Here is a 27,478-nt window from a genome sequence, read left to right on the forward strand (position 1 = left end):
TTTGCAGCATGTTTTACTACACCAAATGAGATCACGTACAGGGGAACAGATAATCAATGGTAACTGAGGGAAAACGCTTTTAATAGGTTCTGACCTTAAGGCAATAATTGATTCAATGCACTCCATCACAATTCATTTATTTCTTAGAGTAGACATGGAATTCTCCATTTTATATGCAGGGTGTATAAGGATTTCTGCAAGGAGACACAATTACTCACATGAAAGGGCCCTTGATAAATGAGCTTTGCATTTAACAAACACAACTAGAAATAGGCGTATGTAGACAGCTATGCATATGTAAATCAACCATCATGATTTATGAAGTTGAGAGAATGTAGTGGCTTGGAAGTAGCTCTGTGAAGTGTTGAAAAAGCTTTTGACAATCATGTCATTCTCCTGCTTTTATTAGTGTCTAATGAGATGGAGCACAGTTATTCTAACCAGGAGCCATGAGAAGGTAATGGATGAACCAAAACCTCATCTGAAATGAACAGCTCGTTGTAGACCATGAACTGTAATATATTTAGTAATATGTTACAGCTTGTTCATATTAGGCCCTGTGGAAGTTCATCGAGGGCATTTGAACCATTGTTAATTTCTTCAACAAAAAGAATGACTCAAAATATTCATCAGATACCCATTTTTCAGTGTCAATCGCAGGGTTCTTAGCTGATTTTTTTTTTAGCAAGAAGCACATCTGCCTAAGTTGAAAAACATTAGGCGTACAATAAGAAATGTAAGACGATAACAAATATATGAGCTATTAAAGCTAGAATCCTTAATTCTTCGAGGCGCGCTGGTGTTCCTAAATAAAAATCTCAGGTCGCACAGCAAAATAATTAGGTGCATATGCGAGTAAAATGGTCGCACTGTAGAGCCATGAATTGACAAGACTATAACTGACTAAACAGACCCAGAAAAAACTATTCAGTTGATGAGATGAGACAAAATTATCTCTGTGACTAAAATATGACTAAGTGGACAGGACAATAGTTTTTGGAGAGGTTGAGAGCTTTTCAGTGATAAGCACAATTAATATTAGCAGCACAGATGATCAGCGTAGTTCTGTTCAGCAGTGGGAAGAACGCGTCACACCCGGCAAACAGCCTACATCAGCTGGTGAGCTGCAGGGGAGCAAGCGAGTGTGGGTAGACAGGCAGACAGGCTACGCTCTGGCTCTGCGTCCGATTATAAATATCGTGCAGGTGATTCTCTTGCTTCACCATAGCTAATCAGTCACCACCAGCCTTCTAGTTAGCTACCCTTTGCCTGGTTATCTTTAATAAATTAAAAACAATAACAGCATTGAGTTTAATAGTAAAACAACAGCCTAGCTATGTTTTAATCTCTCTTGAGTAGGCTATAGAACACAGGAGGCTGGTGGCACTGACTGGGTAATGAACTTTCACGTTGATAACAATGGCCATGACGCAACTGAGTGATGGAGGTGCAACCCATAATACTTTGCGGCACCATCTGGTGATTGTGCTACTCTCTCTCTCTCTCTGCACTTGTAGGTGACCGTTTGTTTTGTATGTAATGTGCAATATCTATGTAGGCTGAATTAGGAATTTATAGATAATTCTTCTATAATATAATATTATTCTTATATACGCTCACCTACCAGTTTATTAGGTACATCCATCTAGTACTAGGTAAACCCTAGACACTGTCGTGTGTGTGAAAAGCACAGCAGGGTGTATTTTCTGAAATACTGGGTCCTGCACGCCTGACACCGATGATCATACCACACTCATAGTTGCTAAGGTCAATCGTTTTGCCCATTCTAACGTTCAACCGAACACTAACTGAATGTCTGGATGCCTGTCTGCCTGCTTTATATAGCAAGCCATGGCCACGTGCCTTACTGTCTGTAGGAGCGAGCCATTTTTAGCGAACGGGTGTTGTACTTAATAAACTGTCCGGTGAGTGTATGTTTGTCATGTTTCTGCTGTTGGGAAGATAATAGGATGTAATGCAGAAAAATATGTTGGTAGGACAATGCTATGTAGGCCTATGTATGTGCACATAGATGTCAGTTATTTATGTTTACTATATGTAAATGAGGCAATACATGTGATGCAATTAAAATGTGACTAAAATGAAAGGGCATTTAGTTGACTAAAATGGCCCACTGTTTTCGTCATTTTGACAATAACTAGACTAAATCATTATTCAAATGACAAAAATGTGAACAAGACTTAATGATATTTTAGACTAAATGTAAAAAGGAGTGCCAAAATGAACACTGAACCTTGTCCAAGTCGGTTTCCTAGCTATCTCCTATACAGTATATGGTGAAGTCTAAATGTTGCCTTTAACACATGGTTTCACCAACCAACACAGTGACCTGAAATAGAGGGTAAAACAAGTGGGATCAAACAGGTCTGTGTTTGTTTTGTCCACTCGTTACATTAACAAAAAAAGATATATATATATATAATTTAGCAGACTCTTCAGATGTCCCACAGACCACAATGTGTATACAGAAAAGAAAGCTGCCTTACTTTGGCAACTGACACACACACACACACGGACGCACACAAACACACAAGCACACAGACGCACACATACACACACACATACACAGCCATACATACTTTTTATAGCATCAACAAGGGAAGTGTCAGAGGAGTCAAAACGTCTGAGTAAGTGTTTGACTCAGCTCAACCCCTCATAGACATTTTTAATGGAGTGTGCTCTCCACCCTTCACCCAAGAATGAGACCAGATGGAGTTTAGTGTGTGCCACCCCTCTCTTTATTTTCTCCTTTTCCCCTCTCCCTCTTCCTCCCACTTCCTCCCTCTCCCTTCCTCTTCCTCCCTCCCTTCCTTCCTTTCTCCCTCCCTCCCTCCCTCCCTCCCTCCCTCCCTCCCTTTGTATCTAAAAAGTAGTAGAAAGAGGAAGTTAATGATATAAGAACCAGCCAACTGTCTCTTTAAGTGGGGATTACAAAAAGAGAAATTGAGACCAAGGGAAAAGGGGGTTGTGAGTGTAAAAATAAGGTGGCCTGCAGGAGCGGAGCTGCAAGGTCACCTCTGCTGTAGTGTCGGCCAGGGCTGTCGGATCGAAGGCATGGCGTATGGGCTGCTGTGGTACGGACCGGTCTCCCAGGAATGCTTCAGGAAGACCTGCTGCCATACCTGAGGCAGCCGCTCATTTATCTGGAATGCGGCTCTCCGACTGCTAACGACCAGCTCAAATTGGACTATTTTTTCCCATTTGTCAGCCAACCAGCTGCACTGGCTCAGCTGCGCATCTGTGCGGAGGGAAGGTGTAGGACAATGAAAGTTTCTCAAATTTTTCTCGCTCTCTTGATTTTTGTCTCTTTTTGTGCAGTTTTAGAGCTTTTTCACAATTGTTTTTATCTGTCTGTCAGTCTGACTGAGTCTGTCCTGGCACTGCCTCATAGGAAATAAGCATCTTGGGCATCTGGCAGAGTTGTTTCCTGTGACATATTTTAGGTCTCTTAACGGCAGGAGGTCCTCAGATTTACTGGTAATCTAGTTGTATTGGAGGATATTTAACTTTGTGTGGGGTTTTCTGTAGTGGCAGAATTTGATGTATCACTCATAATCACGGCATTGCTTACATGTAAGCTCTACTATATGTCCAAATCACAATGACAAAGAATGCAAAAGTATCCACATCCTATATAGTGCATTTAAGTTGATTAAGTAAATCAATTGCGAGTAAATGCAATATTTAAGTCAATGTAATATACTATTACAGTAACACAAGCCCTTTCCTATAATTATTTATTCCCCGATTATTTCCTTAATTGCTTTAAAGTATTTTAAATTATATTTTATTTTGAAGGTGGCAAAAAATTCTAACCAACAACAGTATTTGCAAACCACAGGAAAGAAAGTTTTAGAGATTCACCTCAGTTTTTCCTCTCCACACTCAATCTGAAGTTAGAGAAACATCAGAATGTGTCGTGTTCCGTCCTGAGGTGAAGGAAACCAACAAAAACTATTTACAAACCTGACTGCCTTACGAAACAGGTTCTTCATATGGAGAAGGGCTTCTGACACAGAATTAAAATAAGCCTTGTTAAGCTCATTCTTTACAGCTATTCTGGATGGCCAGATGTTGTGGTCAACACCTCAGCATCTTTCATGTTGTCTCTTAGTTGCTTTACCTGTGCTACCATATCCTAGCAAAAAAAGGGTATTTTACTCTAGCAATGATACTGTAGATAAACGGACAGATTAACATTTTGTAGTCACAATAACATGAATCAAGTACTCTACAAGTGTCTCCCTGCTTGTGCGTGTGTATATATATATGTGTGTGTTCTTCCATCTATGTTACATATGACCTCAAAGATCATATATCACTTATAGAATCATGCTACATACAGTACTACACCCCAACTGTAGCCAGCTGGAGAATGGATGTGGTGTGATACTGAATAGGTGCTTAGTGTCAGACAGGGCATTGTGTGGATCTATTATTCAAGTGGGGGAAAGTCTCTTACTATGAACAGCATATTTCAGTTTGTATGGATGATGAAACCTTTTTGCAATAGGCTTGCAAGTTGCAATCTTTCCTTTCATGTGATCAGTTTTACTGTAGCTTTGGATTTGTTCAAAATCATTTTCTAAACCTTTTCAACCTTTCATTAGAGTTAGTGCCACATCATTTCTTCGATGTATCAATGCAACTTTGAAAGTAGCTTTGTATGACAATAAAGAAAAAATACACCAGACAGTATGCATAATATACTTTAAATTATATTAGACATTTAAATCTGGAGGACAATTATAATTGATTTGGTATTGTGCTTGGCTTTTAGATTTATTTCATTTTCCATTGGAGTGCATATTTCTGTTTTCAACAGAGCGTATGCAGAGGTATTGTGTAGACACAGACACAGTAGCAGAGTGAACAGTTTATTATGAGACTCTCCCTGTGGACATCTTTGTTGTCAGCACTCTTGTTAATATGCATACATACAATTTAGAATATATATCTTTATTGTAAATTATTTGCGGTGTGTAGGCACACACACACACACACACACACACACACACACACACACACACACACATACACACACACACACACACACACACACACACACACACACACACACACACACACACACACACACACACACACACACACACACACACACACACACACACACACACACACACACACACACACACACACACACACACACACACACACACACACACACGAGAAAGAAAGAGAGAGAGAACCAGTCTGTTGACATATGTAGATTGTAAAGTATTACGCTGTGAGTGCACTGTAATGCTCAAAGAAACTTGTACAGTAATAAACAATGACTTAATCATTTGTCACTGGCTTCAGAGACGGACTCAGATGTATTTGCAGCTAACAAATGAATGATGTCAAAGTATTGGGGATTGTGGTGTTAATCCAGACTGTGTCTGTGGCCAATTCCTTCATACTTACTGTATATGGCAGCTCTTCAAATGTTTATTCCTTTTCAATGACTCCGCACTGATTTAAGATGACAGTTTTCTTACTGTAACAAGCACATGTCAGCTGTTCACTTTTTCCAGCAAACGAACAGCTCAATAGTGATATCACTTTACAGGAAAAACCCTCAAACTTGTTCAGTACAGGCAGAGGCTACTCAATCTGACAAGGTGTGAAAAGAGTCCTGATCTTCTCCTCTCTACCTCTCAGATCTCAATTTGATGGGCGGCCTGTTCTGTACTGTGAGTGGAGAGCAGTAATAGGCTACATTACAATGTAAACTTGCCCAGCAGCTGCCATGTCTATCTCCATCATGAGATTTAAGCACTTTTATTACAAGAAAGTCAAGTGGTTTGCTTTGTTCAATGCCAAACCAGGCACACGGCCCATATACTGTAATGCTTAGAGCATGAACAAACCCACTGGGCGCAGACGTCAATTCCCATTTCTTTTGCATATGTTTTTGTATAGTGCTGTATATCCATCTTGCTTCCTCTCTGTTTATTTTTGTGCATGTGGTGTGTGTGCATTGTTCAGTCAGTGCCAGGACAGCTAAAGCTCTATGCTTGTCATTCTGGGTGCAGTGTAACAGGAAGTGACACGTTGTGTAGGACTGCGTAACATACAGCACACACATTCATTCTGATGTGTAATGGCAGGGCGAAGCCAGTGGACACACCTGGGATCCATGCTGGTCTTATATTATGTGTCTCTTTCGTTGGTTACTAATGGTCCAGCATTCTGTGAACAACAAAGCCTAATGCTGAATATTGTCCTTGTCTGTGTTTACTTATGTTTGTCGACTGTATAATTTGTTTACCTTGTTTTTCTCTCAAATAAGATGGGATAATGAGGGAGAGGAGAAGTGGGAGGATCTTAGAATCAAGGTTAATGAAGTCAACATGCAATTAACTCACCAGGAAGCCATTGTGATACAATGTCTGTGTTACCCTTCTCTAATAACCACATGTATGTCTCAACACTGGCGGGTTGCACCATTCATTTGTCATCCATCACAGTGTTATGGCATTTAAATACAATGGGGATGCACAGATGTTCCTTTAGTGGGGTTTCATTCTTTTTTATGTCAATAACACACTACAGAACAGGACCCTAAAATATGAATTCATATTATAAAATAAACACCAGGCAATTTTTCAATGGGAACAAGGTGGTATGTTTTGTAAGTTCAGGGAAAAGGCCAAGTTTGATGCATTCTGTTGGTGTTTACTAAATAATCCTGCACAACAAGTGAAGCAGAAACTTAATTGTAACTAATTAGCTCCCTAGAGGTTTAATTGGATCTGCATTCTATATTCCCCAGTTTACCTGCAATATGTAAATCCTGCCTCCTTGTTGGGGGAGGAAAACACAGTCAGTGAGATGGAGGTAATGTGAGGCAGAATTAAGTAAAGTTGAAATCCGTCTGTAACAAGCTTAATTCTTCTGTCATGTTTGAGTCTCTTCACCCTGAAAGCCTTTAAGACATTTTCTACCCCATCTAATTGATTGTGCAAGCTGTGATGTTACAGAGTGGGAGAGGTCAGGTAATAGGAAGTCTTTGTTCTATGGTGAAATGTGATGGCATCACTGAATTGAAAATGACAATGTGTATTCTCAATGTAATGAACCTCACCGCAGCTCGCTCACCTAATGCAATTTGGAAATCGGTTTGGGATTGTGTTCTGAGCATTCCTTTAAAGAAAGTGGGATTAGTAATAAGGACAGTTGTTTTGTTTGCATTATTTCACTGGAGAAATGAAGACGCTAATACACCCCCATCACCATCTGTCCACCTCTGTAGCTCAGCTCACATTCTCTTTTCAAGTTCATCCATGTTGTCCAGGTTAGCTGCTTTGGCAGTTAGCCGCTGGGATATTGTTCACTTTTTTCTTGACAAATTACATGGGGGTTAAAGGTTAAATAAACTATGTCGCAGCCAAAACAGGATATTGGGTCTGAGTGAGTGCAGCTTAAATCCCTAACTACAAAATTACAATGGAAGTATATTATTTCCAGACCCGGACCCTGGACTAGCAACAATACTGCAGTCCATCCTGTTTTGTTTCTATAGCAACTCCTGCTTTCTTGAACTGTACTGGTCTAGACTGAACAAACACTAAGTAGGCAAACTAGTAGAAATCAGATTTCGGATCACCATTTCCACTTACTGACTTAAAGTTCTCTTTGTAAGACAGCTCTTTTCCTTTCATAAGACAACAATAACAGTGCCCCTCCAAGCTGGTTTAGGTTTCACCACGAGAGGTGATCTCATCAACAAGCCGTTTAATTTTAAACGTGACCTTGCATAGATGTGTGAGTCTTGGAAAATATCTATTTTTAGAAACATGACACATGGCCAAAGTCATCTGTGACACTCTGCTTTGTCAGTATTTATAATCACTGCGTTGAAATGTGGAGGAAAAAGAGAAAAGGATGGAATCACCAGGAAACGGTTAGCGGAATGTTGAGACTCAGAGGCTGTTACATCGTCACCAGAAATGTCCATTTAGCCACAGAGACTTGGACGAATGAAACTACACTGGTTGTCAAGGGTCAGCACGCAGACTGGTGCTGCTTTTGGTTCCCCATTGCTGGTGTATTTATTCCAATGAATATGGTACTGGAAAGCTAATTGTTCTGTTGGCGTAAGGTCGAGAGTAATTTACTAGGCTACACTGTGGTTCAAAACACAGATGCACCCAAGAAAGCAAAAGGTAACTGAACTAAATGACTATCGCCCCGTAGCACTCACTTCTGTCATCATGAAGTGCGTTGAGAGGCTAGTTAAGGATCATATCACCTCCACCTTACCTGACACCCTAGACCCAGTTTAATTTGCTTACCGCCCCAATAGATCCACACTATGCAATCGCCATCGCACTGCACACTGCCCTATCCCATCTGGACAAGAGGAATACCTACGTCAGAATGCTGTTCATTGACTATAGCTCAGCCTTCAACACCATAGTACCCTCCAAGCTCATCATTAAGCTTGGGGCCTTGGGTCTGAACCCCGCTCTGTGCAACTGGGTGCTGGACTTCCTGACGGGCCGCCCCCAAGTGGTGAAGGTAGGAACAACACCTCCACTTTTCTGATCCTCAACACAGGGGCCCCACAAGGGTGCGTGCTCAGCCCCTTCCTGTACTCCCTGTTCACCCATGACTGCGTGGCCACACACGCCTCCAACTCAATCATCAAGTTTGCAGACAACACAACAGTAGTAGAGCTGATTACCAACAATGATGAGACAGCCTACAGGGAGAAGGTGAGGGCCCTGGCGGAGTGGTGCCAGCAAAATAACCTCTCCCTCAACATCCACAAAATGAAGGAGCTAACCGTGGACTTCAGGAAACAACAGAGGGAACACACCCCTATCCACATTGACGGGACCGCAGTAGAGAAGGTGGAAAGCTTCAAGTTCCTTGGCGTACACATCGCTAACGATTTAGCCACACAGACTGTGTGGTGAAGAAGATGCAACAGCGCCTCTTCAACCTCCAAATTCTGCTTGGCCCTTAAGACCCTCAGAAACTTTTACAGGTGCACAATTGAGAGCGTCCTGTCAGGCTGTATCACTGCCTGTTACGGCAACTGCACTGCCCGCAAACATAGGGCTCTCCAGAGGGTGGTACGGTCTGCCAAACGCATCATCGGGGTTACACTGCCTGCCCTCCAGGACACCTACAGCACCCGATGTCACAGGAAGGCCAAAAAGATCATCAAGGATATCAACCACCGAGCCACGGCCTGTTCACTCCGCTGTCATCCAGAAGGCGAGGTCAGTACATCCCTAGCCGGCTACCACCCAGCTACTCAGCCCTGCACCTTAGAGGCTGCTGCCCTATATACATAGACCTGGAATCACTGGTCACTTTAATAATGGAACACTATTCACTTTAATCATGTTTACATACTGCTTTACTCATCTCATATGTATATACTGTATTCTATTCTACTGTATTTTAGCCAATGTCACTCCGACATTGCTCGTCCTAATATTTATATATTTCTTTATTCCATTCTTTTACTTTTGTATGTGTGTGTGTTGTTGTGAATTGTTAGATACTACTCCACTGTTGGAGCTAGAAACACAAGCATTTCGCTTACCCACAATAACATCTGCTAAATATGTTTATGTGTAAATACAATTTTATTTTATTCTACCAGACATGTAAAAACACAGAAGTAGATTTTTTTAACCTCATTTTCACTTTTATTGCAACATTAAAGTTGTGTGTATGTCTGTGTATATTTAATGATCTTATTATCCATGGTTAATAACTGTTATGTTTAAGCTGAGGTGTGAGCTAACTTTTAATTGAGAGAGTCAGTGGATGAATGACAGTGCTGTACCATGCTGGAGAATGTTCATCATCAGCTCTAGCTAAGCATGCCAGCCATGCAGGTGGATGTCTGGGAGTAGTTTAGCCTGTCCTGCAGGACCGTGATAAGAACCCACAGTTCATGCACATCAGTCAGGGAGAGCAGGACTAGATTTAATAAGCACCTAACAAGTTATTCTTTAAGATAATACCATGATATAGAACAGAAAAGTCAAATTAAAGAACCATTGATAATGTCATGAATTCCCTCGCTTCCTTATTTTATTATAAATTGTGAAAGAGCAGTAGTTTGTACATGACAAACAGCCTTTTGTAAATACATTCAGTTAGTGCTTATAAATATCATACAGATATATAATTCATGGATTTATTTTCTGTGATATAGACATCAATCTCAGCTCATTATTTGGTCATGTAAACACCTTACTGACAGTAAACAACGCACACTGTCTATTTTAGCCCAGCCAGTAGTGTTGGACCACAGGGTTCATGCATTATTCAGCAGCTGTGAAGATAGTTTTCCAGAGTGCACCATGTTACCTTTGGACTAAAGTGAAATATAACCTGAATTTGACATTTTCTAATATCCTATACCAAACTTTTCGTTTCAAAAGGATAGGGACGGTAATTGGTACACCAGAAGAAAGACTGCCGATCCTTCTGGGTATTATCGGTGACTGTAGGGACAAGGCGAGATTGGAACACGGTAATTGCAAAGACAAGGGCTGAGAATAAATGGAAAAATAGTTCTTTACTGTCAGATAGAGGAAGGTCAAAAGTACAAGCGTATGACATCCATACATGTTACAGCATATTATTCACAATGTACACAGGGGAACTGTATCTTTTCTTAGATATCCAATTCATCGCCTTGGTTTCTGACAAAGAGAGGAGCTGATCGCCGCTCAAGTTTCCCTAACTGCACAGAAGTAACAAGATGTGATACAAGATGCATCATGTCAACAGCACTAGGTCAAAGTGAATATCAGAGCAGGTTACGCTTCTTTTTTTCTCCCCCAAATCAATGTTTTATTATTTGATTAATGCTTCCACGGTGTTGTCACAGTGTTTATACATTTCCTCTAAGATGAAAGAGAAACAGCTGCAATTTATTTCCCCAGATGAGATATTGATCACTGGTGGTAGACTGGGCGTCAAATGTCTTATCTGAAAAATGAATGTCAAATGGTACGCATCACAGGGAAATCTTTGGAGGAGACCATCCTCACACTCAGTAAAGCTGAGGGCTATCCATAGTAAAACAGGAAATTGCCAATGACTGTCAATACACATACAACACTTTCTCAAAATATTTTTATGAATTCTAATTTCTACACACACCCTTTACTTTAGGGTAATTATATTTAATGCGTTCATTGAAATTCAGGTTTGAAGAGCTGACAACCATTTTACAATGTGTAAGATGTCTTATACGACATGATATTGTGACCCTGTAGGACTATTGTTAGAAATATAGTGGCGGATATTTCTAGGAATTGTTCAAGGACATTATGCTTGTCCTACATATTGGCAGTTTGATATCCTTCTTTAACATTTATAACTGATTTATTTGTCATGATCTTCGCTGGGTAGTTCCATAATACAGCACTAGCTGCAGTTTGAAATATTTTGAACATAAAATTACCTATTTCCCTTTCGCCCATTCTATGGCCCTGGCAACAGCCTCTCCTCAGCTCCTCGTTATAATAGCAGTATAGGGTGGAGATAGAATGGAGAGGCTCAGAGTGGACGGGGAACAGGCTGGATGTTTGGCTTGAGATGCAGACTTCCTCTCCATCAGACATACCTCAGAGAGAAATGAAAAGGAATGATGGCCCAGTCCCTTGCCTGGACTGGGCTTTGTAGTAGCCGTGTCTCCGAAATAGACTGTTAGATTGGAGTTTCATGGAGACTGTAAAGAGAAATGGTAGCACATATGCTCAGAAGGATATAAACGGCTTCTCTGTTGTCCATTCAGATTTGGAGCATTGCAGATGATGACTTCATTGTATGGAATGGAATGAGGCCCACCGCTGGAAAGCATAATGGTGGGGAGAGGAGCCTAAAGCTATAGTTACTGACATAAAACAACAAGTTATCATACTCTTTGAAATTAAATCTGCTGCTTGAGGGACTGTTGTCTCATGTTGTGGCTTTGCTGTAAATATTTGACCATTCTTGAGATATTGCATTAAAGAGCTATCCGCAAGTTTCACACACAACACAACTTGTATCATGCAAACATTGTCATAGTTCGGTGTGATTTGTACCCTATGATTGAAATTGTATGTCATATTTTAAATTCTGTCCATTTCCATGAGAAATCACTTGTGTAATCCATTCAGCTAGTCTCTTACATGAAGTGACCTGACAGTCATTCCTCCATTCTGTTTGTCTCTCTGTAGAGTTCTGTGTCTCTTTCAGCACGTTGTATGAACTGTCTGGATTGCTGACATACTTGAGTTAATGTTAAAAAGAATGGCACCCAGTTTTTCAATAAATAGGAAAACGAGAGCTTTTTATGCTAGTATCTTAACCAGTCGATTTCACAATGTGGTGGCAGTTAAAATCATGTGTTACATTTCAAAAATAAATATTCATTTAAAAAGAAAAAGCATGGACTTGTGAAAATATTACTATGTCCATAAAATAAAATCCTGAAATTAGAAATCAAATTGTACCCAGGTTTCAATTTGATCAGTGTTGTTATGGCGAGCACTGTGGTGTTGTTTTGTGTGCCAGTCTGGCAGTCAAGCGTGAATTTATCTCACTGTTTCTGTTGGGCGAAAACAAAGCGATGGAAGAGGGAGGCATCAATTAGCTAAGCTACTCCTGGGGAAAAATAAAAACATTGGAAACTAATGAGTGTATTGAGTTTACCCGCTGTTATATAATTTATATCTTGTTAAGTCATCCATCACCTCCCAGCATAGCTACAAGTGTGAGAGAGTGTTGCTATTGCTAGTGGAAAAAGTATCTTAAAAGTGTGAGTCTCTTATAATGCAGTTGATTGTTCATCGTAACTGCTGTTCTTCATCACACCAAATGTTAATCATACGTACTGCTAGTATAAACACCCAATTATTCCATTAATCCTTCATTTCATGCATATTTTAACCCAACGTTTCTGAACTGATGCTTTTGACGTGGGAAAGGATGCCTTTCAGTAGAAAGCCATGTCTGAAGCTCTTCTCTATGGGCTCTGCTGTGACTCAGAGAGGCTTAGGAGGATGTGGTCCTCTGACTCAAACATGAGCTGCCAATGCTTCTGTACTCACCCACACATTGTCTCACCCCCACAACACGTCCGCCAAGAGCCCCACTCACAATCCCTGGTTCTTTTTCTCCTGGAAAACATCCCCCCCACGCTGCTACTTGTTCGTGGCAGTGGTGGAAAAAGTACCCAATTGTCATACTTGAGGAAAAGTAAAGATACCTTAATAGAAAATGACTCAAGTAAAAGTGAAAGTCACCCAGTAAAATACTACTTGAGTAAAAGTCTAAAAGTATTTGGTTTTACATATACTAAAGTATCAAAAGTAAATGTAATTTCTAAAATATACTTAAGTATCAAAAGTAAAAGTATAAATAATTTCAAATTACTTATATTCTAATAATCAGACGGCGGGATTTTCTAGTTTTTTTTATTAACGGATAGCCAGGGGAACACTCCAACACTCAGACATAATTTACAAACGAAGCATTTGTGTTTAGTGAGTCAGTCAGATCAGAGGCAGTAGTGATGAGCAGGGATGCTCTCTAGATAAGTGTGTGAATTTGACATTTTTCCTGTCCTGCTAACTATTCAATATGTAATGAGTACTTTTGGGTGTCAGGGAAATGTATGGAGTAGAAAGTACATAATTGTCTTTAGGAATGTAGTGAAGTAAAATTATAAATAGTAGAGTAAAGTACAGATACCCCAAAAAACTACTTAAGTAGTACTTTAAAGTATTTTTACTTAAGTACTTTACACCACTGGTTGATGGTGATTTGATTCAACAGTTTAGTAAAACTGCAAGAAAAGGATGGTATTTTCCTTTCATACGACAACAACTGAATGCATGCTGTTCAGTGCAAGAAAAAAAAAAGATTTGAAAGACAGTTGTTAATGATATCAAATTAAATTGTATTTGTCACATGCTTCTTTAACAAGAGGTGTGGACTAGCAGTGAAACGCTTGCTTTCGGGCCCTTCCCAACAATGTAGAGAGAAAGAAAATGGAGAAATGATAGAAAAGTAAATCATGTAATCATAAAAGTAATAATAGATACACAATGACTAACGATAACTTATCTATAAACAAGGGGTACCAGTCGATGTGCAGGGGTACGAGGTCATTGAGGTAGATATGTACATATAACTAGGAATAAAGTGACAGATAATAAACAGTAGCAGCAGCGTATGTTATGAGACAAAAAAGTTAGTGCAAAAAGGGTCAATGCAGATAGTCTGTGTAGCTGTTTGGCTAACTATTTAACAAACTACCAGTCTTATGGCTTGGGGGTAGAAGCTGTTCGGGGTCCTGTTGGTTCCAGACTTGGTGCATCGGTACTGCTTGCCGTGCGGTAGCAGAGAGAACAATATATGACCTGGGTGGCTGAAGTCTTTGATCATTTTAGGTCCTTCCTCTGACACCACCTGGTATAGAGATCCTGGATGACAGGGAGCTCGGCCCCAGTGATATACTGGGCCGTATGCACCACACTTTGTAGTACTTTGCGGTTGGATGCCAAGCCGTTGCCATACCAAGTAGTAAGCCAGTCTAGATGCTCTCAATGGTGCAGCTGTATAACCTTTTGAGGATCTGAGGGCCCATGCCAACTCTTTTCAGCCTCTTGAGGGGGGACAGACATTGTTGTGCCCTCTTCGCGGCTATGTTGGTGTGTGTGGACCATTATAGATCCTCAGTGATGTGGACACCGAGGAACGTGACGCTCTCTGCCCTCTGTTTCCTGAAGTCCAGAATCAGCTCCTTTGTCTAGCTGACGTTGAGGGAGAGGTGTTGTCCTGGCACCACACTGCCAGGTCTCTGACCTCCTCCGTATTGGCCGTCTCATCGTCGCTGGTGTTCAAGCCTACTACCGTCGTCTGAAAACTTAATGATGGTGATGGAGTCATGAGCGGCCACGCAGTCGTGGGTGAACAGGGAGTACAGAAGGGGACTAAATACACACCCCCGAGGGCCCCCCTGTGTTGTTGCCTACCCTTACCACCTGGGGGTGTCCTGTCCAGGATCCAGTTGCAGAGGGAGGTGTTCAGTCACAGGATCCTTAACTTGGTGAGCTTGGAGGGCACTATGGTGTTGAACGCAGAAATAGCAAAACTGAGCCAGCTGCTCGAACAAAGTTCTTAGTCTGTTGTCATGGTTATCACCACTATCTGGATATACAGGAACACATCTATATGATGAAATTAGAATGTTGACTGACAAATACAGTACCAGTCAAAAGTTTGGACACACCCACTCATTCCGCGATTTTTCTTTATTTTTACTATTTTCTACATTGGAAAATAATAGTGAAAACATCAAAATTATGAAATAACACATAAGGAATCATATAGTAACCAAAAGTGTTAAATAAATCAAAATATATTTTATATTTGAGATTCTTTAAAGTAGCCACCCTTTGCCTTGATGACAGCTTTGCACACTCTTGGCATTCTCTCAACAGTGTCGCGTTCTGACCATAGTTCTTGTGTGTTTTACTTGTTTTAGTGTTGGTCAGGACGTGAGCTGGGTGGGCATTCTATGTTGTGTGTCTAGTTTGTCTATTTCTATGTATGCCTGATATGGTTCTCAGTCAGAGGCAGGTGTTTGTCATTGTCTCTGATTGGGAACCATATTTAGGTGGCTTGTTTTGTGTTGGGTTTTGTGGGTGGTTGTTTCCTGTCTTTGTGTTCATTTTCACCAGAGAGGACTGTTTCGGTTTGCCACGTTTGTTATTTTTGTATTGTTGTAAGTGTTCACAGTTTCGTTTATTAAACATGTTGAGCACTGGCTACGCTGTGTGTTGGTCCGATCCCTGCTACACTCTCTCTTCTCGTGAAGAGGAGGAAGGCTGCCGTTACAAACAGCTTCATGAGATAGTCACCTGGAATGCATTTTAATTAACAAGTTGTGCCTTGTTAAAAATTGATTTGTGGAATTTATTTCCTTCTTAATGCATTTGAGCCAAACAGTTGTGTTGTGACAAGGTAGGGGTGGTATACAGAAGATAGCCCTATTTGGTAAAAGACCAAGTCCATATTATGGAAATAACAGCTCAAATAAGCAAAGAGAAACGACAGTCCATCATTACTTTAAGACATGAAGGTCAGTCAATCCGTAACATTTCAGGAACTTTGAAAGGTAGTTCAAGTGCAGAAAAAAAACCATGAGGTTCTCATGAGGACCGCCACAGGAAAGGAAGACCCAGAGTTACCTCTGCTGAGGACAAGTTCATTAGAGTTAATTGCACCTCAGATTGCAGCCCAAATAAATGCTTCACAGAGTTTATTTAACAGACACATCCCAAAATAAACTGTTCAGAGGAGACTGCGTGAATCAGGCCTAGTCAAATTGCTGCAATGAAACCACTACTAAAGGACACCAATAATAAGAAGATACTTGCTTTGACCAAGAAACATGAACAAAGGACATTAGACCAGTGGAAATCTGTCCTTTGGTCTGATGAGTCCAAATTTGAGATTTTTGGTTCCAACAGCTGTGTCTTTGTGAGATGCAGAGTAGCGGAACGGATGATCTCCGCATTTGTGGTTCCCAACGTGAAGCTTGGAGGAGGAGGTGTGATGGTGTGGGGGTGCTTTGATTGTGACACTGTCGGATATTTATTTAGGATTTAAGGCACACTTAACCAGCATGGCTACCACAGCATTCTGCAGCGACATGGTATCCCATCTGGTTTGCACTTAGTGGGACTATCATTTGTTTTTCAACAGGACAATGACCCAACACACCTCCAGGCTGTGTAAGGGCTATTTGTCCAAGAAGGAGAGTGATGGCGTGCTGCATCAGATGACCTGGCCTCCGCAATCACCCGACCTCAACCCAATTGAGATGGTTTGGGATGAGTTGGACCGCAGAGTGAATGAAAAATTGCCAACAAGTGCTCAGCATATGCGGGAAATCCTTCAAGACTGTTGGAAAAGCATTCCTCATGGTTGATTGAGAGAATGGAAGGAGTGTGCAAAGCTATCATCAAGGCAAAGGGTGGTTACTTTGAAGAATATAAGATACAAAATCTATTTTGATTTGTTTAACACTTTCTTGAGTACTACATGATGTGTTATTTACTAGTTTTGATATCTTCACTATTATGTAGAATGTAGAAAATTGTAAAAATATAGATAAACCCTTGAATGAGCAGGTGTGTCCAAACTTTTGACTGGTACTGTATTTTCAGTGTACCAAATAACTTTCTTTAGAGTTGAAGTGAGAATGACCACAATAACCTCTGCCCCCATCCCTACTGCTCCTTGTATTGAAGCTCTGTACTCAGGTCCTCAACATCATCATCAGTCTATACCAGTGTTTCCCAACCCTGGTCCTCGAGTATCCAAACAGTACACATTTGTATTGTAACACTGGACAAGCATACCAGATTCAACTTGTCAGCTGGTTGGGAAACACTGGTCCATACTTCTGACACGTAATGTAGTAGCGTGTAAACAGTCCCTCTCTCTGTCTGCATGACCAGTTGTCTTGATCCCATGGTCCAGAAATTTGCTCTCCCTCCCTATCTGTTAATGGAATTCTTTTTCCTATATGTTTATCAACCATTTCAATTAAAACACTCTGCCCATATATAAGAATTTGTAAGATACTTATAAGCATAAAATGGACAGAAACCAGTCTCAAAATCAATCAATCAATAGCGTTTATTCTCGAGAGTACTGAATCATAGTACAATTTACATCAGGTTATAAAATAAAGATGATGTCATAGGTTTTAATGTCCATCCTCCTCTAGAATACAATGGCAATACAGTTCACAGCCTCATTACGTTGTCTGCCACCTGTTAAACTATCTGCAACCAACACAAGGTCTCTCCCCTCCCTGGGTAGAGACAGAATGTCCTGTAAGGAACATAGCATTCCAGCCTGTCTGAAGATAACTCCATTCTTTCTAATAAGGAACACATTATATTCAGCATTATGATTATAATAAGTTTCATTCATACAGTAACATCTAAGTCAAATGTATACATATTTTAGTCATTAAACACAAAAATACCGTAACACTATCCCTCACCCAAACCCACTCAAATGTCTGAATTTTAACCTCTCTTCTATTTCCTTATTTATGTACCCCACATCCTTATTTGGAATCACTATTTAATGAAGAGCGTCATTATCAACCTTAAGTATTACATTTAGCTTCTGAGGGAGACTGGCTGGCTGGAGGAGCAGTCTTGTAGGAGGGGATGAGAGAGTAGCGATGGGGGCTCTAGCATCAGCCCCATCCTCTTCTCCTTTTCTTCCAGCACCAGCCACAAGCCCCAGCTCTAGCTCCAGAGATGCTGAGTGCCCTTGTGATAAGGTGTGAGGCCTGTCTGCCACTGAATGACAAGCCTGCTCTTGCCATGCCAGTGCCTGGCGCTCGATAAGGGAAAATGTCAGCGTGATTTTGGAAAATGTCATTTATCTCGGCTCTCTAGCCGTGTCTGTAACCCAGACTGATTATGGTTTGTGGAAATTTATATCATTCCGGGGTGCCTTGTGAAATAGTAGAAATGTTGTGTTTTTCAGTAAGATAGTAGTGCTTAATGTCCCTTTGGTGATAGTCTGTTAATATTGTAATTGCTTTGATATAGCCTAGTTCTCTGTTATTGTGCTTTAAAATCTGAATACACTATCCACTCTATATTCTGATTAAACTTAATCATGTATTACAAACCATCAAAGTGTTCGGTGCACAGAGGCGTTCAGATTGGGGGATTCACTTGATACTGAGACAAAGGTTTCCCGTATTGGTGATGCTACGCAAGATCTGTGAGTTGAAGAGTGTGTTTGTGATGTGTAAGAAAAAGCCCCCAGATTCAAGTGCCAATCTCTTAGTCTTTGTCAAAGCGTCTGTGTGGGCTGTTTGCTTGTATTATTTAGAAAAACAATCCTCTCCGAAGATGAGTGGGTTAACAGGAACCATTAATTGGTTTAGCAGGATTCGTATGCACTCAAGTTCCGGCTTAGCTTCAAGGCTGAAAATGCTTGTATTCACATGTATTCAGAAGCCACTGCGTACTTTTCCCAGGAAATGATCTCACTGTGAAGATAGGCTGTTTAACATTGCTTTGTAAGCCTTAGGTTTTGATTTGTGGGTCTAAGATGAAGCAGAGTTTGTACTCACGTCATCACTTTTAATGTTGGATTCAAAAACCCAAGCTGTCATATATTATTCAACGAGTTTTCCTATTTTCTCTGAAGCACTACACCATACTACCTCTGGTTTCAGCTTGCTTCTAGCATCCATTCAATTCACTGGCTACTGTATATTATTCACTACTGTATGTGTTTCCGCACTGATAAAGCAATTCTTCCTGCTGCTTAGACCAACTCCATAGGACTGAACAGAAATTCACCATTACTTGCGTTCCAATTTTTTGGAGAGACCATGGCTGCCTTTGTGATCTGCAATGCAGGCTCGGAGTAGTCCCAGACAGAAAGAAGTGTCTTTAACAGACAGAAAGAAGTGTCTTTAACAGACAGAAAGAAGTGTCTTGGCAGCCCCACAGAAGCCTAGTGACTATGTTGTCTCTCGCTCTTAACCAAATGTATTGCCAGTCTGTCCGTGATACCCTAACAAATGGAGCAGGCCCACGATTCCCAACATAATTGTCAAATCAACGCACCTGTGAAGATCACCCTGCTCAAGATAAATTTGAGGTTGGAGTGTTCGGCTTCACTTTATAAATATTTTTATTACAATGTTGTCTCTATGTGGGCGAGGGGTTGGCTGCAGGATGAGCATTCTCCTCACATGAAGTGCAGTGGTGAAAGACATGATAAATTGCACTCTGTTGACACCTTCATTGGGTTATTTATGGCTCATTAATTGAACTGAAAATGAGAGTTATAGGTACAGCGGGGGAGCCGGACTGCGCTAGGCCTCCATGGCACTGCCTCGCAGTGGCCCACAGGGCTGGGAGGAGAGGGGAGAGGAGAGGTGGTGTCCTATTCTCACGTCTGTCTGTCTGTTTCCTATTTGCTGGGGAGAAGAGTGAGAGAACACACTTGTCAGGGGCGGGCAGGAAAACAAGGAAGACAACCATGAAAAGGCGGCCCCCACCCAGCCCCTCTCACATATAAGCTCCCTCCTTCAAAACCTGAAAGGGTTTCTTATTTTAATCTCCTCCTGTGTATTATTTTAGTCCACGGAGTGCTTTAATCATCTTGTGGTTTGTATCGTAAGGGACTGAATGCACTGTTCATATTTTAGAGCTCGGAATCAAGAAGAACATAACTGCAAGATATTTTTTCATTAACATAAATGTTTTCTATGATATTAATTCAGTAGGCTTATTCATTCCATGATGTGACATTGCATTATGAGCTGGTGTACACAAATGTAGGATATGCTACAAGCATGCCTATAAAATAAAATGCCCCCTCTTTTGATATCTCTACAATCTCCAAACGAAGGTTAAAATTTCCCAAGGAGAAAAGGGTCACTTCAGATTTGAGCTCAGAAACACACTTGATTAACAAGTGGATTAACAATGCTTGATTAACAAATGGATTAGCAATGCTCGTTTCATGGAAGGGTGTACCTCAAAGGCTGACTGGACTGGGTGCCCACGAGGTACAGTAATGAATCCTTTCTTCCTGAGAGCACTGACAGACATGTCAACCTGATCATTTTCTCATTTTTGGTGCTCTGTCAACCTGATCATTGTTCTCTATCTATCTTTCTCTATATCTCTCATTCTCTCATCGATTCCCTCTCTGTTTCCGGTGATTGGGTTTAGCATTATTTCTTCACCAAGGGTTTGTTACACTAGGTCAGTGTTCATGCTGCATGAATAGACTAATTACGTTCAGAGTTGTAGGACTATCTCTGCATAATTGCACATTTCTTGTGTATACTACTGTAGATATGTCCCATCACGACTAGCTGGGTTCTGATCCACAGGGCCAGAGCAGGAACTTGTTAGTTTGTGTCAGTAGATTTTGTCAAACTCTACGTCCCAATGTGTGTCCATGTCCTTGAACTCTAAGTGCTTAGGCTCATCCAGCCCTTAGGCTCATCTCAATCCTGTCACAGCTGCCAGTCAGCTCTCAGTGACGTCCATGTCCTCTAACACTTTATGTCTCTCAACACTCAGCCCTCAGTGTCTCTGTGAGAGAGGGACATGTCTGGACCTGTCTATCAGACATGACTCACCCACAGTTGGGCTGCGATGGGGGCCGTTCTCTTTCTAAGCACCAGGGTGTCTTCCAGAGAGGCTTTTAGATATTGTTTTTCAGTCTGGACCGCTACTGTGTCACAGTGGACCACTAACGCTCCTATCTTCTCCCTCCATGCTTTTTAAAAATGATTTTGATCCTGCTTGCTGACAAGCGATAGTAATCTACACTTCAATTAGATCGCACTACTCATCAGATGCTATCTTGTGTGCTGGAGATAGAGTGAGTGTGCTTTGAGGCAGCACAAGTGTCACTGTAAAATAGGACCTTGGTATTACTGTGAGAGCTACCCCTTTAGTGTGTGTGTGTCTGAGTGAGAGGGAGACTGCTTGACTGAGTTTCAGTAAAGCATATAGGCCTTTTCTGTTAAGTATCTGCAAAACAAATGATGCTGTTCTTTTTAAATGTTGTGCTTTTTTTACGGCAATGATTGTGTCTTCGTCCCAAACAGACCCACTACTAGAGCATAGTCTATTGTGTATTTTTATCATATGTTCAATCAGTCACAGAAATAGATTGTTAGCAAGGCAATGTAAAATAATAGTTTGCTTGCATTGTCCAAATTATTAACGTGTTTTAATTTCTCTCTGTTTTTCCTCTGTGATGTTGTGTGCTGTGCCTCCCTGCTTTCTGAACCTCATCATGTACTAAAGGTAAGTGTCGTATTGCCCGTCTCATAAGTCAGCACTCATTTAGTTACTGAAAAAGAGATGTATGGAATCAGAACTACTCACTTTCTAAATGTACATTCGTAACATTTTGTACACTCATAACATTAACACCAAATATGTACTTCTGTGTAGGTGGACTCACGAACAAGCAAGGTAAGTGTACTACATATCATAACTGTGTGTCAGTCAGCATCAAAAAATAACTGTTTTAGTCTCTAACAAAATAACCAAATGACCATATTTATGTAAAAGAAAATTAGGAAAAAGACTTCATATTCCTCAATTTGGTATTTGGTTAGGCAGTCTGTTCCCTTGCTGCTGTTGCCAGGCAGTCACACAGAGCAGAGCTACAGTTCCAGTGTTCTTCCACTGAGTGGCAGGTATTTTGTTCTAATACTGGCCACCCGCTAACACAGGCAAATCAAGATGGATGGGTAGATTTCATAGTTTTATTATCCCTTAATGTGCAGTTATACAGTGACAGAGAACTCTCCTGGAAGAGGACAGGCCAATGTTTGAGATTTGAGCAGGCAGGAGATAGCGTTCTCCAGGCACAGCCATTTAGTTCCATCAGGGAGGGAGCCTGCGATGAGATGCCATGGCAGGCAGGCAGTCTCAGGTTGTCTACACTTGACATACATACAACTCCTGCTATCAGAATACGAAGATCGCATTGAAAAGACAGGTCTAGATGCACGAAAGTTGTTGCATTGTATTGTGGTCAGATTGAGTTCAGATCTGGCTGACCACTTCAGGAGGTGGTCAGGGATGCATTATGTGTGGATTTCTTCTCAGTCTGGAAGCAACCAGGCTACCGAAAGCGCATACAGAGGGCAACGTCATCAGCACTCCTCCCACACGTCTCCAGAAAACCTGTTTTGGGACCAAGAGTCACCTTTTCATCATAACGTTGGGGGAAATGTGTTCCTAGCGTGTGAGGAATGTGTTTGCTGGCCTCCTAGCTAATATAAAAAAGAAACACATTTTTGGCTAAAGTTATGCTAACACGTTTGCAATCGCTTTAGCATTGCTTGCTAGCTTGCTGACTAGCTACGGAGGTTGTCTGGCTAGTTAGCTACTGCCATCAGTTGTTGTTGTGTTATTGTAATACTTTGCCTACTCTGCCGTTTGTAGAAGGCATACTGACATTTTAATATAGAGTGGGAAAAGGGAATCCGGACACAGTGGGGACACGGTAGACACATTTAAATGTAGATGCATAATGCGTTCGGAATTCCATGATCAGAATTCCATGATCAGAACTCTATGATCAGAACTCTGTGATCAGAATACTAAAGCTGCATGAACTGTCTAGTCTAGACTTAGCCTCAGGTAGGCAGTAGGCACAGTGCCCTGGCCTCCCCTGCAGCCACAGCTGTGAACATATCAAGGAAAAGGGTTAGCAAACAATTTATTGCCTAAATCCTTCTTTCCACTACGCTATATCTGACTGGGTAAATAACTTTATTTTGAGTTAATGTGGACCCAGTGACTCAGACGTTGATAACAATGGCCATGACGCAACTGAGTGATGGAGGTGCAACCCATAATACTTTGCGGCACCATCTGGTGATTGTGCTTCTCTCTCTCTCTGTCGCTCGCTCTCTACTTCCCACTTATTTCTGTGGAGAGGAGTGCCACTCGACATGGAACAATAGCTCTCCTCTCATCACTACAAGGTGTTTTGTTGTCTTTTTAAATTCACATCCCACTAGGCACAGACATCAATTCAACGTCTATTCCACACTGGTGTAAGGTCATTTCATTGGAATTTTGTGAAAACAATGTTGATTCAACCAGTGTGTGCCCAGTGGGATGTCAGGTCTCAAGTAGTTGCTCTTCTCCCACCTTTTGTGTACTGTCAGTAATAATTTGTCCTCTTGTTCGTTCAATGATATCATTATATGGTGAGACTGATTAGCAGCCATGTAAGGGACAGGATAGTTCTAAAAAGACAGGATAGTTCTAAAAAGACAGGATAGTTCTAAAAAGACAGGATAGTTCTAAAAAGACAGGATAGTTCTAAAAAGACAGGATAGTTCTAAAAAGACAGGATAGTTCTAAAAAGACAGGATAGTTCTAAAAAGATGTCAGGGAGGTGTGCTTCAACTAGATACTAAAGCACAATGCCCTTTCCACAATGTGAACATGTAAACAGATATTCCTGTATTTGTTAATCAAACAGAATAAGAATAATACTGTACTAGACAGTCCATTTGGGAGGGAGAGATGGGGATGGAAATGGGTTCTCTGTCTTTGTTAATATGTCACCCGCTGATACAACTGTAAATGTTGGAATAACTAAGAAAATTGGGAAAATCTGAATATATTTAGCGGCAAATTTCAAACCAGGATGTATGCAGTGAGGGTCTCAGCAGCACATTGCTGTCTAAATGACTGGTTATTGACAGACCTTCAGCGTCATGGGTTTTGCGTGTTCTTTGAATCTGTGGTACACCAGCAAATGTGATCCTCTCTGATGCTGCTATTTGAACTTATTTTGATGTCCCTGAGCATTAAGAGAAGTGACAGCTTACAAATAAATACATAATTATCACATCTGAAAGATGCCATCCCAAACTTTATTTGCATATGGAACACTTTGAGGGATGGGGCTGATACACTGGAGGGTCTGGCAGACTCTGGCAAAGTGGCTGCTGTCGTCTCTCTCATCAGTCTTTGAGTCTTTCTCAGAAACCCACCGAAAAAGAGAGAAGCAGAGACCGTATAGCAAGAAAATACTGCTCTGTTCAAAATGTCTAAATAGGCAGGACTGACTAAGGTTCAATGGAGTACAAAGAAAACTGAAGGACAAGATTGTTCCCATTGTGTTTTCACCATGTATTTCCCCACAGAGCAAGGCCTGCCAAGGCCCTGCAGGCTTCATTTCACCCCCTCAAAACGCAACATCTTTCTTTGAGTGTTCTGAAGATAGGAACACAATGACTGCCTGTAGAAGTTCATCTTATTTCTACCTGGGAACACAAAAGACTAATCATGGCCATCACAAAAGCCTTGTTCCTGTCTCGCAGTGTGTGATAAGGCAGGCTCAGGCAGCATAAAGGCTCTCCAGAGAGCAGAGAGAGGCAGACCGACAGGAAGGAGAATGGGCCCAGGCCAGACCTAGGATTACCTCTTTCCTGTGTTGTGTGGGGTGAACCTATAGGACCACCCTTATGTCCTGTGCTGTCAGTAGAGGGCAGGTTTAGGACACAGAGCAGACAGGTATTATATAGGAACATTTTTTTATTTTTTTTTATGAGAACATGGCCCAGACTTTGGCTATGTATATTTTATTTGTAATGCATGTCCCAATCTTTAGTTTGATATAGACTAATAGTTCAACACTGAAGCAACAGCCTGGCTGTCTATAGGAGATACTATAATGCCAGTGGATTAGAATTACTGCTGAATATGTATTGGATGTCTTTTGCTGCCCCACATCCTCAGTGAGACACTGCCACATGGATGGCACTGTGGAAAGGGGTCATGTTTATCCAACATTGAACCGTTAACAGCTAACCTTTTACCCGTAAGGCAGAAGTAGTGGCATCTGAGGATTGTTTTTGGTAGCTTCTCTCTTCTGCTCCACCTTCTGAACAGATATCCATATCCCCTCTGAGGCTCTGCCACGGTACCTCCCCCTAAAGGTGCAGCTAAAGCTCATCTAATTGGTCGCTGTGCTTTAATTAGCACGTTGCGTTTGCATGTCTGCCATTAGAAATTCAAATGGGGTGGAGTGATAGCTGATATTTTCTCCTCTCGCCGGAATCCTTCCCTGTCTGATTCATCTCATCTTTATTTCCCCAGATCCTGTTTTTAAAGTTTTATTTAGGGTGTCATTTATTTAACAAGGGATTATTTATTTAGTGCATCAAATCATTCCTGAATAAATATTTATATGGTCTCCACTTCTGGTTTTCAAGCCACTGTAATGAGTGTTGTTGTTGGGTGTTCAGGGGAATAACAAGACTGGTTTTCAAAGTGAAAAGTCCTTAGAATATATTCAAACTTAATTACTTTGAATCTATTATCAGAGTTGATGCTCTGATCATAGTGTAATTGGAGGTATATTATGGAGACCAGCTGCAGTGATAGTAATTTATGTTGCTGTTGATATTAATTTGAATGATAATGAATGATTCATGTCACGGGGTGCTGTGTGTAAACATGTCCTTGTGTCAACTCCTGCACTGATGCACTCTGAGATTCCTATTTGACCAAATTCTCTTAATCCCCAAAGAAAGCTTAGCCATTTTAGCCTAATGCCCCCTTGTCTCTGCATTTGGTTTTTACCAACTTTGTGTAATGGTGGATTATTGAAGAGGCGGATGATCATTAAAACACCACTGTCCTCAGGCCTTGAACCAGTCAGGCTCTCACAGTTTACAGCACTGTGATTGCCACTGGTCCAGCTGGGCATGATGAGCCACACCACTGCGTTTCCATACATCCAGCCTTATTAAGAGACGCTGCAGGCAATACAATATTGTAGCAGGAACAGAACAGAGCCCGGCAGGCAGGCAGACAGGCAGCGAGGCTGGTTAGCTGTTGAACCAGGGAATGCCTCTCTCCACTAGAACCCCCAACCTAAGATCCTAATGACCAACCACAATGAGGAGGGATGGGGAAGAAGAGGCTGATTTGTTCTGCATTCTAAATATGGCCTGTAATCTTTATTCCTCTGAGTACCTTATTAAAAGTGAAAGGAAGATGAAATCCCACCACCCGGGCCATCCTTTCTGCTGTTTATTAGAGGGGCTTTTCTCTGTTAATATTGAGGTTATGGTAACCTTAGCCGTGATAGATGCATCTTGTGACTTCAGGTAATAATAGCAATGATGGATTCACACCTGAACCCTGGAGGTGTAATCTAGCAGGATGGAAAAGATAAAGTGGCAGGGAGCTTCTGAAAGATACATGCAGGCACAGGCAGATCGGATCCAGGAGTGCTGTTTATCATCGGCTAGACAACACTGTGTTGTCAGAATTTATGATGCTTCACCTAGTCTCTAATTCATCATTCATTAACTACTATTTTCTCTACTGAATCCATCTCTATTTATCAGTTTTATCAGTGACTTTTCTTTGATAATATATGTATATATATATATACATAATATATATTTTATATTTATTTTTGGGGGGCTGTTAGTGTAAGGATTGTTAATTTTATGAATACATTTTATACATCTAAGATTTAAAGTGTCAGTCCACTATTGTATTAGGAAATTAATATTGTTAGTATACCACGTAATTTACATCACTTTGTGATGGCCTTGCTTGTTCGTAGAATACTTTTTGTGTCACTGCATGTGCAAAGAAAATACAAATAAAATGGATAACTAAAATCCGAGAGAATGCGATCAGCATATTTAAATTCTAGACGTTTGCATTCTTTAGCATTCTGTTAGTCCACTAATGAAGCTCAGAGACAAGTGAATAGTTTTTTCCAGCCCCACACCTTTCCTGTTTTGGAGATGCACAAGGTGGCAGAGCTATTATTTCATTAGCAGCTAATTAATGAAGCTAATTTGTGTAACTGTTATTAAGCCCTTTGAAAGATTGTTTGTCTTCAG

General features: G+C 41.0%; 1 protein-coding gene across 2 annotated transcripts in view; it reads left to right on the forward strand.

Annotated features, from left to right (window-relative positions):
- LOC129867058 (nuclear receptor ROR-alpha A-like) overlaps positions 1-27,478 on the forward strand; it is a 288,589-nt gene that overhangs the window by 67,844 nt on the left and 193,267 nt on the right. The window contains exon 2 of one of the 2 annotated variants that reach the window (XM_055940198.1): positions 22,032-22,052. The exons of the other annotated variant lie outside the window; for it this stretch is intronic. Within the exon in view, the coding sequence (XP_055796173.1) occupies positions 22,032-22,052 (21 nt within the window). The remainder of the gene's footprint in view (positions 1-22,031; positions 22,053-27,478) is intronic. 2 annotated transcript variants of the gene reach the window in all.

Source organism: Salvelinus fontinalis, chromosome 12 (assembly GCF_029448725.1).
Source record: "Salvelinus fontinalis isolate EN_2023a chromosome 12, ASM2944872v1, whole genome shotgun sequence".
Classification (NCBI taxonomy): domain Eukaryota; kingdom Metazoa; phylum Chordata; class Actinopteri; order Salmoniformes; family Salmonidae; genus Salvelinus; species Salvelinus fontinalis.